Genomic DNA, 16,573 nt, shown 5'->3' with positions numbered 1-16,573 from the left:
TTATAATAAAATTCGCACACCATATGCAGTTCGATCCAACTTGAGAGATAGGATAGTTTAAACATGTAGGTACCACGGGCGAAGCCGGGGCGGACCGCTAGTATATACTAAAAATCTTTAAATTTTTTAAAACATTGTATCTAACTACAGATATAAAAAGAACTTCATTCGAAACGAAATCATTGGATTAAATTGACGTAGCAAGAAAATAGCGTAGAAAAGTAGCAATTTTTTAAAATTTTAGGATTTTTTCTAAGAATAGGTACAGCAAATTAAAAATAATAAACCGTCCACTTAAAAAAAGAAACATCTGAAATGTCACCGAATCGGCCATTAAAAATCAATTCGGATTCGAACGAACGCATAAAACACGGCGCTTTCAGCTCACAAATTGAAAGAAAAAATATTGTCGGCATCAATTTTGATCCAAACACTAATAAATTGGCATCTCTCAACGACATTAGACACACACAAGCGGAGTTTATTAATAGTGAGCATATTTTGTAAATCCCGCGTGTATCATCCCTGTTTCAGTGTGTCGCGTGTCGCGGCGCGATGCGCGCGAAAACATAACTGTCAATGTCAAAATGAGTTACGCGGCGGCCATGTTTGATAATTTTGACAGGTACGAAATTAAAAAAAATAAGGATTCGAATTGTTGTGACGTTAAAAGTGAGCGGGAAGAGGATGAACACGTGCAGCACGTGTTGGGGCCTAGTAGGCGGTGCTTGGCGTGGGCCTGTAAGGCTTGTAAGCGGAAAACCGCGGCGGTGGATCGGCGGAAGGCAGCCACGTTGAGAGAGAGGCGGCGGTTACGGAAAGTGAGTTTGAAGTTTTCTTAGTGCTAATTCTTAAATCCTGTGTAACTATATGTGTAATAAGATAAAGATTATGTGTTTTGATAAAGATACTTAAGAAAATTAAGTCATGATTGATATTAATTAATAAAGACACGGCGAAAAGTAATTTTCTTAAAAATAACGACAATGAAAGTAGTTTCCTCTATTTCGTATTAAAAATGCCACGACGCGTTCTGTGCATTTAATTGGTTGAAGTTTAAGTTAAAATAAACTACTTATATTGCACTCAATTTCCAAAATCCATTAAATAACTTGTGAATTGTGATGTCCATAAAATCGTATTCATGCGCGATAATTCTTTCCAAATATAATTTATTGCATTTATAAATTATAATACTTAGTATAAATTTATATTAAAAAGTACCTAAGCCCAAATGCGATATATGCGTCTGCTTACTAGGTAGGTACTATACTAATATTATATTATAACTAGCGGCCCGCCCCGGCTTCGCCCGTGGTACATATGAAAAATAGATGTTGGCCGATTCTCAGACTTACCCGATATGCACAGAAAATTTCATGAGAATCGGTCCACCCGTTTCGGAGGAGTATGCAGACTAACATTGTGACACGAGAATTTTATATATAAGATAAGATAAGATTTTATAAACTTGAAGAGTTTGTTTCGTTGAGTGCGCTAATGTTAGGAACTAATTACCTAGTAACTACATACTAGGTATAGTCCATTGAATGAGTCCCTCCAAGGGGGGTCTAGAGTGCGTGAGTTAGTAACGTAAGATGTTTCTTCGAATTAATCGAAACATAGTACCTAGTAGGAATTGAAAAATAATTTTTGTGTTGTATTTATTGACTACTAGCTTTCCGCCCGCGGCTTCGCCCGCTTTGTCTTAAACATAATAAATTATATACCTACTAAAACCTTCCTCTTGAATCTATTAAAAAAAACCGCATCAAAATCCGTTGCGTAGTTTTAAAGATTTAAGCATACATAGGGACATAGGGACAGAGAAAGCGACTTTGTTTTATACTATGTAGTATGTAGTGATAAGATAAATAATATTATTACGCTGGCGGAGCAGCAATGAAAGTGTTGTAGAAGTGTGAAAAATGTGCCATTTTGAGAGCTTCCGTTTGGAAGGTAAACTTATACTTATGTCCTCTATTTATATAATCGACATATTGTTTGAATGTAACCGAGATAATGCCGCAATATGGACGAATTAACCCGGAAATTGAGAGCAGCAGAAAAAACAAAAAAATATAATAAGGAATTAAGACGATTAAAAGACTTTTTCCGGTGATGACTTGCATACTTTTTTATACCATACTTTTTGGGACACTTTTTGGGACTTTTTGACGTAATTGTATTTATGTATATTCATTTATTTTGCGCTATCCCACGACCTTCATACATTTCCCATCAGGTTGCCTGGTAGAGATTGCTGTTCAGTAATAAGGCCGCTTTTTGTACAAATGATGCCTTTTTGTGGTATTATTCTTTTTTTCTGCTTTGTCTATTCATGTTTGTACAATGAAGTGGACCTAATAATTAAATAAATAAATAAATTTCTTATTTCCTTTCCTGGATAGAAAATCACATGATTATATTCTTACCTAATCTATACTAATATTATAAAGCTTGTTTGTTTGTTTGAACGCGCTAATCTCAGGAACTAATGGTCCGATTTGAAAAATTATTTCGGTGCTAGATAGCCCATTTATCGAGGAAGGCTATAGTCTATCATCACGCTAAGACCAACAGGAGCCGAGCCATGCGGGTAAAACCGCGAGGCACAGTTAGTTATATAGAAAAATGAACAAAATAGTGAACGTGACAACCCTTTGATTTCACTTCTATTTAAATTCTAGAAGCTTTAAATATAAACACATTTATTGCACTGGTATTTCCTGTTAATCTTAAAATCTCGAAACGTGATGTAGGACCGAATTGATGTCTTTATATCTGTTGACAATTAATTGAAAATAACTTTACATATTCTCTAGTCTTGCTTTAATTAATTGAAGGTATTTTGCTTTTACGTTAGATGAATAGGGTTATCAGTAGCCATCAATTTATCGCATAATATTATTTTTTATAACCTGAAAAATACCGGGATGTAGGAAATCCCTTTAAAAAAAGATTTTTCTACACTTTCCAATAGGAATGTGAAGATAATACAATTATCATGGCAGCAGTAAAATTATTTGTTTAACCAAATTAGAAATTCTATAAAACTTACCTAGATATAGGTACTATATCAGAAAGAAGTTTTTTTTTTCTTAAATGGTTTTGTTATTTTAAACTTAACGTACTTAATTCGTCAGTAATCAACTAGGCTTTTAATAAAACGGCTGATTTAACCAGTTAGCTGCGACATACCTATATACCTTCATAATTTCAGCCGACGCGACGCGACAGCTTGCTAAATAACTACGTTGCTCAAGTCAAAGAGCCTATTATTATTGGCTATTATTGAAATAGCTGGTTTAAACATATCTCTGCAACATAGCTTTACTCGTATCAAAGACAACAATTACGTCACATGTCAATCACTATAAATCTTCGACAAAGTTAATCCACCCGGAGGTGTATAAATGGGATTCAGTCACGTAGGTGGGATTATCGGATTGATGGGATGCTGTGTGACGTTTTAATTTAGACGCTTGTATAAGTAGACACGTAACTTCGTCTGCTTTGAAAAGTTAAAATTTCATAAATGCTCCGCTGCTATTATACAGTGTGTCCGGACATGACATACCGATATTTGAAGGGGCTATTCTCCAGGTATTTTTATCGACAATTCAACCCCTCTACAGTCCCCTACCTCACCCCCCTCAAAATGGTTTTCGAATTTTTTAAAGTATGTTTCATCACTCTTATCAATTAAATTTGTTTAGTGGTCCCTAGAATAACTTGTTATTGTTCAAATAAAACCAAATTTAGTATTTTGTGACACTCACTTTCGAAGTTATTACAATTTTCATAAATTCACTATCCGAATTGATAGGTTTGCCGTTTTGAGGGGGGTGAGGTAGGGGACTGTAGAGGGGTTGAATTGTCGATAAAAATACCTGGAGAATAGCCCTTTCAAATATCGGTATGTCATGTCCGGACACACTGTATATTGGTCGTAACATTTTCTATAATTCTATATAGGTAGGTACCTAGTAATATTAGTACCTAAATATAATAATTAGTTACCTTGTCTTGATAATTATACAAAGTTTTCCTCCACCGTTTTGATATGTAGTTATTATGTTATCCCTGATTCCTATACAGGGTGTCCCACTGTTAGTATACTAAGCTCAAAGGAGGTTATAGTTTTGTATACGCTGAGTTCGTAAAAAATACTTGTAAAATTCCAGACGCATTTTTTTTTCAAATAGATGAATATTTAAAACTCTATGTGTACACCCATAACAAGCAACCCGCCCAACTTTGCCACCCGCACGTGAGCTATCGTTTAAGATTATATTTTAATAGACAAAATGCTCATATAAGCAAAGCGGTATATGCTGGCTGCGCGAAGCTAGAGAAGAAAACATGGATTTTCAGGAAAAATTTAGCATAAAATTTTTGACGTAATTTTGTTGTTAAGTAGTTAAGTATTTTCTACGTGATCAGTGTGTGCAAAACTACAAGTCCCTTCTCGCTTAGTATACCAATAGTGGGACATCCTGTATATGTATGTGTACATAGATATTAGGATTAGTAAAAATAAACAAAATGCTATAAAAAAATGTTGTGTGGTTTTATGAAACCACGGTAAAAGTGAAACTTAGGCACAAAATTATCGTATTTGTACGATAATTATCGTACGGTTCCGAACACTGCTTTATACCTACTCGGCAGCCGACCGTCACGCGACATGCGCTACACAGACTAAAAAGTTTGAGACGATGTAATAAAAGTTTCACTTTAATATATATACATACTACGGTTTATATGCGTTTCTAAAAACTAAATTTGATAACCTTGAAATACATAAAAAATGTGTGCGTGTACTAGTGTACACACGTAAGAAGTGAAACTTCTTTATGACCTTATTTTTCAAAAAATAATTTACTATATGCAATACAAAGAAATACGTCGAATCACGCGTGGTAGGGATAAGAAAAAGATGGCGCGTGACATCGAGATAGTATGTACTACGTACATATATCTCGATGGCGCGTGACGGAAAAATGTCACGCGTAACGAAAAAATGTTACACTAAATTTTTTTCCAACCCGATAAAGAAGTTTCACTTCAAAAATATATACATAAATGGCTATTTATATCTACTTCAAAACTACTAAATTTAAACCCCATTAAAGATAAAACATTCCTTCATAAGTCACTCCAAGTTAGCTAAGTGACGTCACAATCCCATACGTAAGCAATTAGTCCCACTTCGCCCCAAGGGACACTTTAAAAGCAATACAATGTATTCCATATATGTATATGGGATTCGTTAATGTCGAAAATAAATCTTAAGCTTGTTGAGATGAATTTATATATTACCTACTAGGTCTCCGCCCGCAGCTTTGTTCGCTTTGTCTAAAACTTAATAAATTAATAAATTAAGTATAGGCACATCCTACTAATATTATAAATGCGAAAGTTTGTGAGGATGTGTGTGTGGGTAGTATATAGAGGGTAACTTGGATTAACACATAGGATAGGTTTCATCCCGGTAATCCCACGGGAACGGGAACTATTTGGGTTTTCCTTTGAAAACGCGGGCGAAGCCGCGTGCGCAAATCTAGTATAATATAATACTATACTAGGTACATTAAAATGTTCCTCCTGAATCACTCTATCTATGGAATAAATCCCATAAGAATCTGTTGCGTAATTTTAAAGATAGTTATTATTTTAGAATAACTCTCTACCCTAAAAAACTTAACTACCTAGACTAACTAAAAAATAAAAATAGACACTACTAATAATCTGTTTGCCTCTCCTTTTTCATTGAAGTTTCAAAAGTAATTCTTTATTTTTAATCAAATAGCTGTCATATCAAAGTTAACGAAACTGATGAACTCTCCCATTTTAATCTTTATTCTTTCAAAACTTAGTATTTTAAATAGTATATTAATAGTTTAATAATAATAGTCGGTAAATAGATCTCATCAAAATCAGTCGAGCTATTTCGAATATTTAGCAGGACATAAATAGACAAAATTCAAAAACCTTTTTTGTATTTTCCATAGTTTTCTTTATAAACTCTCAAAAACATTAAATAAAAATCATTTTCCATACATACCTACTACATATAAACTTATTTATTCGTACAGATAACTCAAACTCTAAATAACCCGCCTCATATACGATTTGACAGATTTATGTACAACTATCATAATATTTAACGACATTTACAAAACGGTACACGGATAAAAAAATAAAATCTCTTTGAAATGTATAACAAATTTATTTTTATGTGAAAATAAGATGTAGTCGTATATTGGAATCTTTATTGACACCGCTATTTTTGTTTCAAGATAGGTAATATGTATCGTAAAGTAGGCCTGAAAGTGACATTTGGAGATAGAAAAATTAGAATATTAAGCACCATTTACATGATGCAAGTTTCTTGCTTGTTGCATACAATCAAATTGAAGCAATAAATTACCTGCATGGTCTAAACAGTACGTAACATTTTGATCTTTTGCGCAAGTTTTGCTTGCCAAAATTTTCTTGGTGTAAACAGCACATACAAAAATTTCTTAGGCGATTCTTGCATTCTATTAGTTTTTTCTTCATTGCCAACATGAGTGTAGTAAGTGAAGGTGTGTTAATCGTTGCTGATTTTCTGAGACAAGAAATATTGAGAAATCGTCAATCGTCACAATTTTCTTGTACATCCAAGTGCAATTATTGAATGCAATAAATTATGTTTTTCATAAAATAAATAAATTAATTATTTATTGTATGCAACAGGCAAGAAACTTGCATCATGTAAATGGCGCTTTACTTCAACTAAATTAAGACAAAATACGGTAAAATTTTGGCAAAAAAACATTAGAAAAGTACCTATATAGAGACAACAGCAGCAACAGCTAACAGCTCTTTCTTTTTTGTTGTCAAAGCTATTTTATTAAAAAATATTGTATAGGTAGATTTTTTTTATGAAAATAGCAGTTATAGTTAATCATTATTAATTATGATAAAAAATAAGCGAAGTTATAGGGGCTGTCATCGTGAAAACTTATTTGCGCACCATTTTAAAAGAAACATTAATTGATAAATATTTTGTTTTATTTTACCTCGAACGTGATACTGAAGATTATCAAAATCATATAAAAACGAAGTTTGGTGGTATTTTTTTTTGTCTATGCGTCATAGAGTTTACAAAAAATCGAATAATTAAGGACTTCATATTATTTTTAAGATATTAATTTTTAACGCTAGTTTCGTATAGTATTTTAAGAAAAGAATTTAGAAATAGAAATATATTATTGTCTAATTAAACAATTTCAACACAAATTATTTTACGAACCTGAAAAACGGAATCTCACTAAAAACACAGAAAAGCGTGACCTACTTTTTATTTTCTCAAAAAACATTTAATTCATGCAAATGCCTGAAACACATGGAAACTGTTATTTATAGGCTTAGATTTAGATTCGGCCTATTAGACACGCTCCGTATCAAAGGAAGGCACTCATGCACGTATAATTATATTATTTTTAACTTCGAGGATTAAATGGCTTGGAAGAAATATATTTCAAGAGAAATAACATTTTCTGTTATATACTAGCCCATTACGATGGGCGTCAATTACTGCAAAATATAACTGTGCCCTGCGGTTTTATACGCTTACGAAAACACGGGAACCTTTCGTCCGATTAGGGGTTGATTTCTGTAAAAGAAGTAGCCTATGTTTCACCCTTACATGTAATCTACCGTGTTGAATCTATACTAATATTATAAAGCTGAAGAGTTTGTTTGTTTGTTTGAACGCGCTAATCTCGGGAACTACTGGTCCGATTTGAAAAATTCTTTCGGTGTTAGATAGCTCATTTATCGAGGAAGGCTATAGGCTATATTATATACCATCACGCTACGACCAACAGGAGAGGAGCCACGGGGGTGAAACCGCGCGGAGCGGCTAGTGTTATTATATAACAGACAAAAATTTGGCATTTATATTATAAATCAATATGAAATAAAAAAAATGCCAGTAGTTTCAAAGACACGCATACGGCAACAACCATAATAATATAATATGTAGATCACAGATGTAGATCTTATCACGATACAGGAAGGGGACACTTAGATATAGTACGAGGAGACTGCGAATTCTCTTCCCGCCTATTCCGGCTTGACCTGGGTTATTTTTATTAAATAGTATAATCGGTCCAGTTCTTTGAGTTAAATCGTCACAAACAAATGAAAGAAAGATCAAATATCTTAATGATATTAATTTAGGTACATAAGTTAAAACATTAAACATAATATACATAACATACCTACCTACTTACCAGCACATTACCAGTTTATGAAAGAAAAAACATTTATTTAAGTACATGATTTTTAACCGACCCCGACTGAAAAACGACTTTAGTCTGTCAATTCGTAGCATATATTTTTTCATGTTTTTACGTCGATATTAGTCGATCTTCAATCAATAAATAGGTGCCTATGATTGTTTAGTTTAAAAAAAAACAAATTCACTAACAGAATTCATAAAAAAATATGCTGTAGTAAGCTTTTTCAGTAGTTTATGATTAGTCTTTTTTTTCCTATTCGAATATGAAAAGATGAATTCTACCGAGTAAAATCGCCAAGAAACACGATACTTACCCGTTATAAAGTTTCTTCGTCTATACTGTACAATTGAACCAAAATTAATACAATTTTTTGTTACAGGTAAACGCAGCATTTGAAGAATTAAGAATACGCGCCAGGGCTGGCAGCGGGCGACTTCCAAAGTTAGAAATATTACGGGCTGCAATACAACATATAGAGAGGTTACAGGCAGCCCTACGCGCTGCTGCTGTAGTAAGTATTCTTTTAAAGTGAAACTTTTATTACATCGTCTCAAACTTTTTGGTCTGTGTAGCGCATGTCGCGTGTATCGCGGCTGCCGAGTAGGTATACCTACTCGGCAGCCGACCGACACGCGACATGCGCTACACAAAGCAGTGTTCGGAACCGTTCGAACAGTTACACTTTTACCGTGGTTTCATAAAACCACACAACATTTTTCTTTTCTTCTCTTATTGTAAAATAAAGAATACTATAAAATGGTAGAAGTGTATTTGAATTTTAGAGAGTATTGCATTGATATATTATTAGGTAAATATTTGATATTATTTATTTTTTATTTAAATATGTTTTAATATAGAAAGAATAAGTAGATAGCGATTAAGAAATGATATTTCTTGTCTTATAAATTTTCATTCAATTAAAAAGTCGGGTAGTTGGCGAAAAGTTAAAAAAGTGGTCTAGCTACATAGCTTAGTCACTTTCCCCGTAAAGAGACTTGATCAGTGAAACAGATGAAGTAGGATAAAATGTAGTAACTACATATAGGTACACTAAGGGCTGATTTTTCAATCCTTAGTTAATACTTATTCGTCGAATAAGTAACGTACTAAATGTGGTACTAAACTACCATTTCAAAAATGTATTCTTTGGCCGTATTTGACAGTTTACGGGTGACATTTTATAATTATCGTGTAATTCTTTATTGGGCGGATAATTTTTAACCGCATGGGTTGAAAAATCGGCCCTAAAATGATAACTTCAAACAGAGACGTCTTTCCTTTCATCATTAAAACAATCTTTAAGATAACATCCTAAAAAAACTACATCCAAACCTATCCATCCGTTTTAAAGCTTCCATAACGCCCATTTCACGTCAAATAAAAAAACACCTTTTGAAGTCACATAAAACAGGCACGCAATATTAACATACCGCAGAAATAGAATAAAATAGTATGCACTTTATCACTACATAGTATAAAACAAAGTCGCTTTCTCTGTCCCTATGTCCCTATGTAATGCTTAAATCTTTAAAACTATACGCAACGGATGGATGCGGTTTTTTTAATAAATAGAATGAATAAAGAGGAAGGCACAGAACTATAATATGAGGAAGGTACCTGTATAATTTATTAGGTTTTAGACAAAAAGTGCGAAGTCGCGGGTGTAAAGCTAGTAAGTACTTACATAATATAATAAAATAAACAAATAAATTTTCATTTCATAATATTATAAAATTGTAGGAAAGTCAAAACTGTACATTACATATTTTTTAAAGAATACTTAGGGCGTGATCTACAATCGATATAGAAACCAAAAATATAGTTTTTAGAATTTTTGTCTGTCTGTTAAAAAATTACAGCATGGATTTACTTCAAATTTTGCATGAATATTACTAACACTTGGGGTCAAAATATAGGCTATTATATCATCACGCTAAGACCAATAGGCGCGGAGTAATGCGGGTAAAACCGCGGGCACAGCTAGTGTATAAATATTTCTATACAAAGGGAACAAAATAGTATTTGTAGAATCTAGATTCTAGGTATCAACGGCGACCTGTCACATATACTTGCAAGCGTATTAGCGGACGTTTTATTTGAAAAGCTCATTTCATACGGAGCGTCGAGCGTGCACGTCTTTAAGTATAGGTATTCCATTTTATTCTACATGACGTGTGAATAGACTTTATGTTTGGTGTAAAAAGTAAAGACGTGAGTTATAGGTGTGATCTAGAATTAAAACATAAAAATTATAATTTATTAAAAAAAATAGTAAGTAGTAAGACCTTGCAAAGAATAAAAAAACTAGAATGATAACTGTAAAGTTTCAAATTGACACAGTATTTGAACACTCGCACATTGACATTTACAAAAAATAATTAACAAAAAACAATAGTCATCGAGTAGGTGTAAATGGCGTTAGCGCCACTTTTCAAATATTTTTAAACAGATTAACCTTATAAAAAAAAACTGTGTACCGAGCACACGTGTCAGAAGTGAAACTTCTTTGGCAAGATTAAAAGATACCAAAATCGTCGCCTTACTCCGTGACGTGACGGTATTGCAATGACGAGACCTTAAAATTTTTCTCTCAACGCGCCTAAAGAAGTTTCACTTCAAAAACCTATGAAAAGTGATTAAAGTGAATACATGTGACACACAACCTGTATTTTTTTAACATAACCCTCTTTCGTCCAAAAACGTATAATTCCAATAAAAAACAAACCGCGTAATTATAGACGATCGCAGACGTTCAGAAATAGACGGTCGCGCGTGCGGAAAGCGATGTCGCGATGTTAAACAGCAATTAATCCACGCCAGCGTGGATTTATGGCAACACGCGGCAAGATGGCCGCACGAGCGTGTTATAATTGGTTGACGTTTTTTATATGAAATGTCGATAAAACTCCCGTTTTCTAATTTCAATACGAGGATCTCCATTTATATTTTTACTAGAGGTCCGCCCCGGCTTCGCCCGTGGTACATATTTCGCAATAAAAGGTAGCCTATGTCCTTTCTCGGGTATTAAAATATCTCCATACCAAATTTCATGCAAATTGGTTCAGTAGTTTAGGCGTGATTGAGTAACAGACAGACAGACAGAGTTACTTTCGCATTTATAATTGTTGGAATATGTGTACATTTATATTGGCAACACTAAATTGTAGTCGATTAGGCTGTGGATTAGGCAAGATGGCAGATGCCGGTTAGCAATGTTAATTATGTAAAAGTGTGAACTGTTCTTTTCTCTAATAAAGCTAAGTGAAGCTAAAACATGGTGTTTGAATTAATTATTTAACAATAATATTAGTACGGATGGTGTAGCTTTACTATATCCATCCTCACAAAAATACTTATGAACCGATTACAATGAAATTTAGCACATATATAGAGGGTAACTTGGAATAACATACAGGATAGGTTTTATCCGGGAAATCCCATGGGAACGGATCTTAGGAACGGATAATATGCGGGTTTTTCTTTGAAAACGCGGGCGAAGTCGCGGGTGGAAAGCTAGTTTTCCATAGATATGAATCTAGTCGTTCATAAATAGGTATATAATATGTTTATCTATTGATATAAATTAAGATGCATTATTAATTATTATTGTGATAAAGCCACAATATGTAGGTACTTGGAAATACCTCACTGGAGTAAATTAAGTCGATTCTACACTATTATAATATTACTAGCGTCTAGCTTTCTGCTAGCGTTTTCAAAGAAAATCCCGCATAGTTCCCGTTCCCGTGGGATTTCCGGGATAAAACCTATCCTATGTGTTAATTCAAGTTACCCTCTATATAGTGATTAACATTGTAATCGGTTCAGTAGTAGGTAATCGCGTGAAAGAGTAACAAACATACCTACAAATCTACACATACCTACATCTATCCTCACAAACTTTCGCATTTATAATATTAGTAGGAATAGAATAGAAATGTATAAAATACGCATCCATAGAATATCTTTAATTGTAAAATTCTTGTTTTTTAATTACATATTCTGTCTTTAAACAGTTGGAGTCAGAAAGCTGTAAAAACTACGTGGAGCCGACGAGTTCGCGAGCTGAGAAAGAAAAAGCTGATAGAGAGAAACCCTTTTTAAATGGTAACTAGAGTACATAAATTCATTTGTATGTATGACATTACTACTAAAATTCTTCGCATCCGTTTGACCAGGATAAACTAAAGTCAAGTGCACCGATTTTCATTCAGTTTTCACCAACGAATAGCGTGGTTCCATTGTTGAAAACCCGACATTGTAAATTCAAGAGCCGTAAAGTTGATTATAGATTTCAAAAGTTTTGTTCGAGTAGCGGGCCGTAATATGATCTCTTATTTCCAGACAGTTTACGCCGTGAATTGAACTGACTGGCAAATTCATATTATGATCGCAACAACCAGCAATGGTTAATTATTATTATGGTATTATATGGCCTAAATTGTCTGGTAATAAGGGGTCATAATACGATCAAAGTTTTATTACTAGATCAAAGTTTTCAAAATCGATTATCCAAGATATGTGTGCTAAATTTCATTGTAATCGGTTCAGTAGTATTTGCGTGAAAGAGTAACAAACATCCACACACATCCATCCTCACAAACTTTCGCATTTATAATATTAGTAGAATAGGCGGCACAAAGGCGGCCCTTATCACTTATGAAGTTATGAGTGATTTCTTTCAGCCAACTATACCTATTGAAATAGTGAATCTGGGTGCACGGTAGTGCCCCCGCCAAGACAAGCCAAGCGAGGCGCACGGGCACTACCTACCTTTTCTCGAAGCGCTTCGACGTTTTTTTGAACCCTCATAACTTGGGTTTGGATTATGCTAGATCAACAAAATTTTCGGGATATATTGTCAATAGCGGACTTATTGAACATATTAAGTTTTAATTACATTAGCTTTTATACTTCAGATTTTATTTATATCTAAAAAACGCTAATTTCGTCACTGACTCACTGATGATCATCAAAATTCTTAAGGTATTTCCTAATGTCCTAGAAAGCTGAAATTTTGTATGTAAGCTAGTATTAGCACACAAACAACAAAAAAATTATAAAACTTGTAACTTTCATCCCCCAACCCCTTTAACTAGGGGATGGAAGTTTGTATGAGACCTGTAATTTTAAATTAAATTTTGATGACGCTAGAGGTCTAATCTAATAATCTAAAACTTGGTTCCCCTAGATATATATATGTATAGGTACTCCTTGTTAAAAAAAAATTGTTACAAACAACTTACAAAAAGAAATGAAATCCCACCAAAAACATTTTCATGTAAAATGTTGCCAAGACGAGCCCATATGACTCGCACTGTCAAAAAGTTATCAGATCTCATGTAGAGCCAAGCTTCTAACACTACACGCCCTAACTCTACAAGGCCTTACTTCACAAACTCTACACCTTAGTCAAAATATGTGGCTTGGCCGTTCGTTACTACAAGAAAATAACACAAAAGTAATGAACAGTGAATTAATTTTTCACCTTACGCCAATGTGAATGTAGCGAAATGGCCAAGCCACATATTTTGACTAAGGTGTAGAGTTTGTGAAGTAAGGCCTTGTAGAGTTAGGGCGTGTAGTGTTAGAAGCTTGGCTCTACATGAGATCTGATAACTTTTTGACAGTGCGAGTCATATGGGCTCGTCTTGGCAACATTTTACATGAAAATGTTTTTGGTGGGATATTTTATAGACATTAAATATTATTATTTGTTTCAGGTGAATCTCCATGTGGTCTAAACAGTTTAGCTCGACTGCGTTGCATCGTACAAGCTTTGGCGAAAGATAACGCGTGACGTCATTTGTTATAGGCTACAATCTAGATAATTCTATTGTTTAAATTATAATTTATTAAAATGTTTATATGGTACAAGAAATTTATGTCAAAACAGCCATGATATCTATACTAATATTATAAAGCTGAAGAGTTTGTTTGTTTGAACGCGTTAATCTCAGAAACCACGGGTCCGATTAGAAAAAATATTATTTAATTATGTAGTTATTTAGCTCATAATTTTCTTGTTTTATGTGAATATTAAAATTAGAAGTAATTCATAATTCATCTTGAAGATGAATATACCATTTGATATTGTATTTTATATACCTAGGTAGTAACCACAGTAGTAACTACCTAATACATACTTAATATTGTAAATTCATATCAATTATTAAGTAAGTAAGTACTTGTCTCATTGAATTGTAATAATATAAATGTGGGTAATTTCGAAAATTGTGATAATAATTATGTTGAATACCCGACGAACGTTGTATAGGTACCTATACTGCCTAGACACCCTTATCACTTCGAGATTTAAAAAACATCAAAATCGGTCAAGCCGTTTCAGAGGAGTATCGTTACAAATACTGTGACATGAGAATTTTATAAAACCTAAATACCTGTATTATATTATATCTACCTTTTCGAAACTACCCATTGTTCGAAACTTTTGAAATATTACACCAAATATTTAGTTACATAATAATTTATTATCTGAATATTGAAAAATAAAAATGTATAGATATATATAATTTATATGGGATAATAAATCTGTGCCATTACCTAGAAAATATTATATTATCTGTGCTTATATTGTATAGTTAACTTATTGCTCACTAGATATAATAAACGTATATTTATGAAAAACTGTTTTTTATTTCACCTTCTAAAAATCTATTAATTTCGACCTCCTTGGCACAGTGGTCCGGTCCTGGGTTCGATTCCCGATGAAGACGAAGAAAAAAAATGTGTGAGTCGAGTACACGTGTTAGAAGTGAAACTTCATTGGCAAGATTAAAAGATACCAAAGTCTCCTGACGTGACGGTAATACCATGACGCGACATTGAAATTTTACTCTCAACGCACCTAAAGAAGTTTCATTTCAAAAACGTCTCCTGGTAGGACACAGAAAGCTGATCTTCTTGTCCCTAAAGAAAATCGATCAGTGAAACAGATGTATAATGAATCTGCCCCTTACCCCACTTGGGGACATGGGACTTCACTTTATTTCTACATAATAATATAAGACTGTTGTAAAATCCAAAATTGTTGTTTGTCACTTTTCTGGTTAAGCACAGTAAGGTGCGGTCAGTATATTGATGGGTGCTCGCTCAATAATTCAGATCAGCAAATTAAACCATAAGTATGTACATTCTGATATATCTTTACTATAATAAGTAACTAGTTACTAGATAAGATAGTTATATACATTTCAGATCACGGGGCAGGATTCGAACCCGCGTCTATCGTCATTCCGCGGCATCGCATCGCCTTGATTGATTTTTTTCTATCTTTTAAAAATGTCTATTTTTATAGCATTTGAATTCTATAAAATTAAATTACAATTTTTTTTAAGATTTGTCATAATTCATACATAGGTATATCTGATACACTGATCTTAGAAGACCCTAAAAACAGCCTGTTCCTAGAATATTTCCAGACGCTTGTCATACAATTTGTAATTACATTTAATATTATGATAGACAAGTAGGAAGTGATCTTAGGCGTGGCTTGTATGATCGCCAAACCACGCCTACCGTCGCAAACGCATCTAGATGTAAGATTTACTCGCGCGATTAAAGTTATATTTGTCTTGATTTGTTTATTATTGTCGTGGTACTGTAATACTAGATATTATTTATGATATCTTGGATATGTCAAAATTGCAATGCAATATTTTTGATGTAACTCTATCTACCTATTTGTCAAAATCACAGTAGTCTAAAAATGCAATGGTCATTCTTTTCCGAATAAATTGTAAATTCCTGTAACAGATTGGTATTAAATTTTCAGGAGTTAGGGAAGTAAACTATTGCAAGATACATATCAAGATATATAGGTACCTAAGAATTGTAAACCAAATTGCAAGCAAATGTTACGGATCACAATTTTCCGACATTAAAATGTTACCTACAATCTCTATAGGCCCAACTGGCAACTACTCTGATCACAAATACAAAAGGATATCATTGACTGAATTATAAGTAACTAGAGGTCCGCCCCGGCTTCGCCCGTGGTACATATTTCGCAATAAAAGGTAGCCTATGTCCTTTCTCGGGTATCAAAATATCTCCATACCAAATTTCATGCAAATTGGTTCAGTAGTTTAGGCGTGATTGAGTAACAGACAGACAGACAGAGTTACTTTCGCATTTATAATATTAGTATGGATTGATTCTAGCAGACTTGATCAAGACCTAGACTTGATCTTTCTCGGTACAAAATTTCATACAGATTCTACTAGGTATAAATAGATAAGGATATATATACATTA

General features: G+C 33.5%; 1 protein-coding gene across 1 annotated transcript; it reads left to right on the top strand.

Annotated features, from left to right (window-relative positions):
* Window positions 1-545: 545 nt before the first annotated feature.
* nau (myogenic-determination protein nautilus) lies at window positions 546-14,907 on the top strand. The gene is made up of 4 exons (XM_090118662.1): window positions 546-821; window positions 8,677-8,805; window positions 12,314-12,404; window positions 14,021-14,907. Exons 1-4 carry the CDS (start codon window positions 588-590, stop codon window positions 14,095-14,097), a joined length of 531 nt encoding a protein of 176 aa, XP_089974788.1. The 5' UTR covers window positions 546-587; the 3' UTR covers window positions 14,098-14,907.
* The last annotated feature ends 1,666 nt before the right edge of the window (window positions 14,908-16,573 follow it).

This window comes from Colias eurytheme, chromosome 30, assembly GCF_061535395.1.
Source record: "Colias eurytheme isolate Ceu_HAF_F1 chromosome 30, ilColEury1 Martin Lab GWU primary, whole genome shotgun sequence".
NCBI classification, from domain to species: domain Eukaryota; kingdom Metazoa; phylum Arthropoda; class Insecta; order Lepidoptera; family Pieridae; genus Colias; species Colias eurytheme.
The sequence above is the reverse complement of the archived record's forward strand: the minus strand, read 5'-3'. Positions and strand labels throughout refer to the sequence as shown.

What these genes read in the sequence shown, in the direction of transcription:
- nau (XM_090118662.1), top strand. Translation starts at nt 588, where the DNA reads ATGAGTTACGCGGCGGCCATGTTTGATAATTTTGACAGGTACGAAATT. An exon ending in AGAGGCGGCGGTTACGGAAA is followed by an intron (nt 822 to 8,676) that starts GTGAGTTTGAAG and finishes TTTTTGTTACAG; the next exon opens with GTAAACGCAGCATTTGAAGA. An exon ending in AGAGAAACCCTTTTTAAATG is followed by an intron (nt 12,405 to 14,020) that starts GTAACTAGAGTA and finishes TATTTGTTTCAG; the next exon opens with GTGAATCTCCATGTGGTCTA.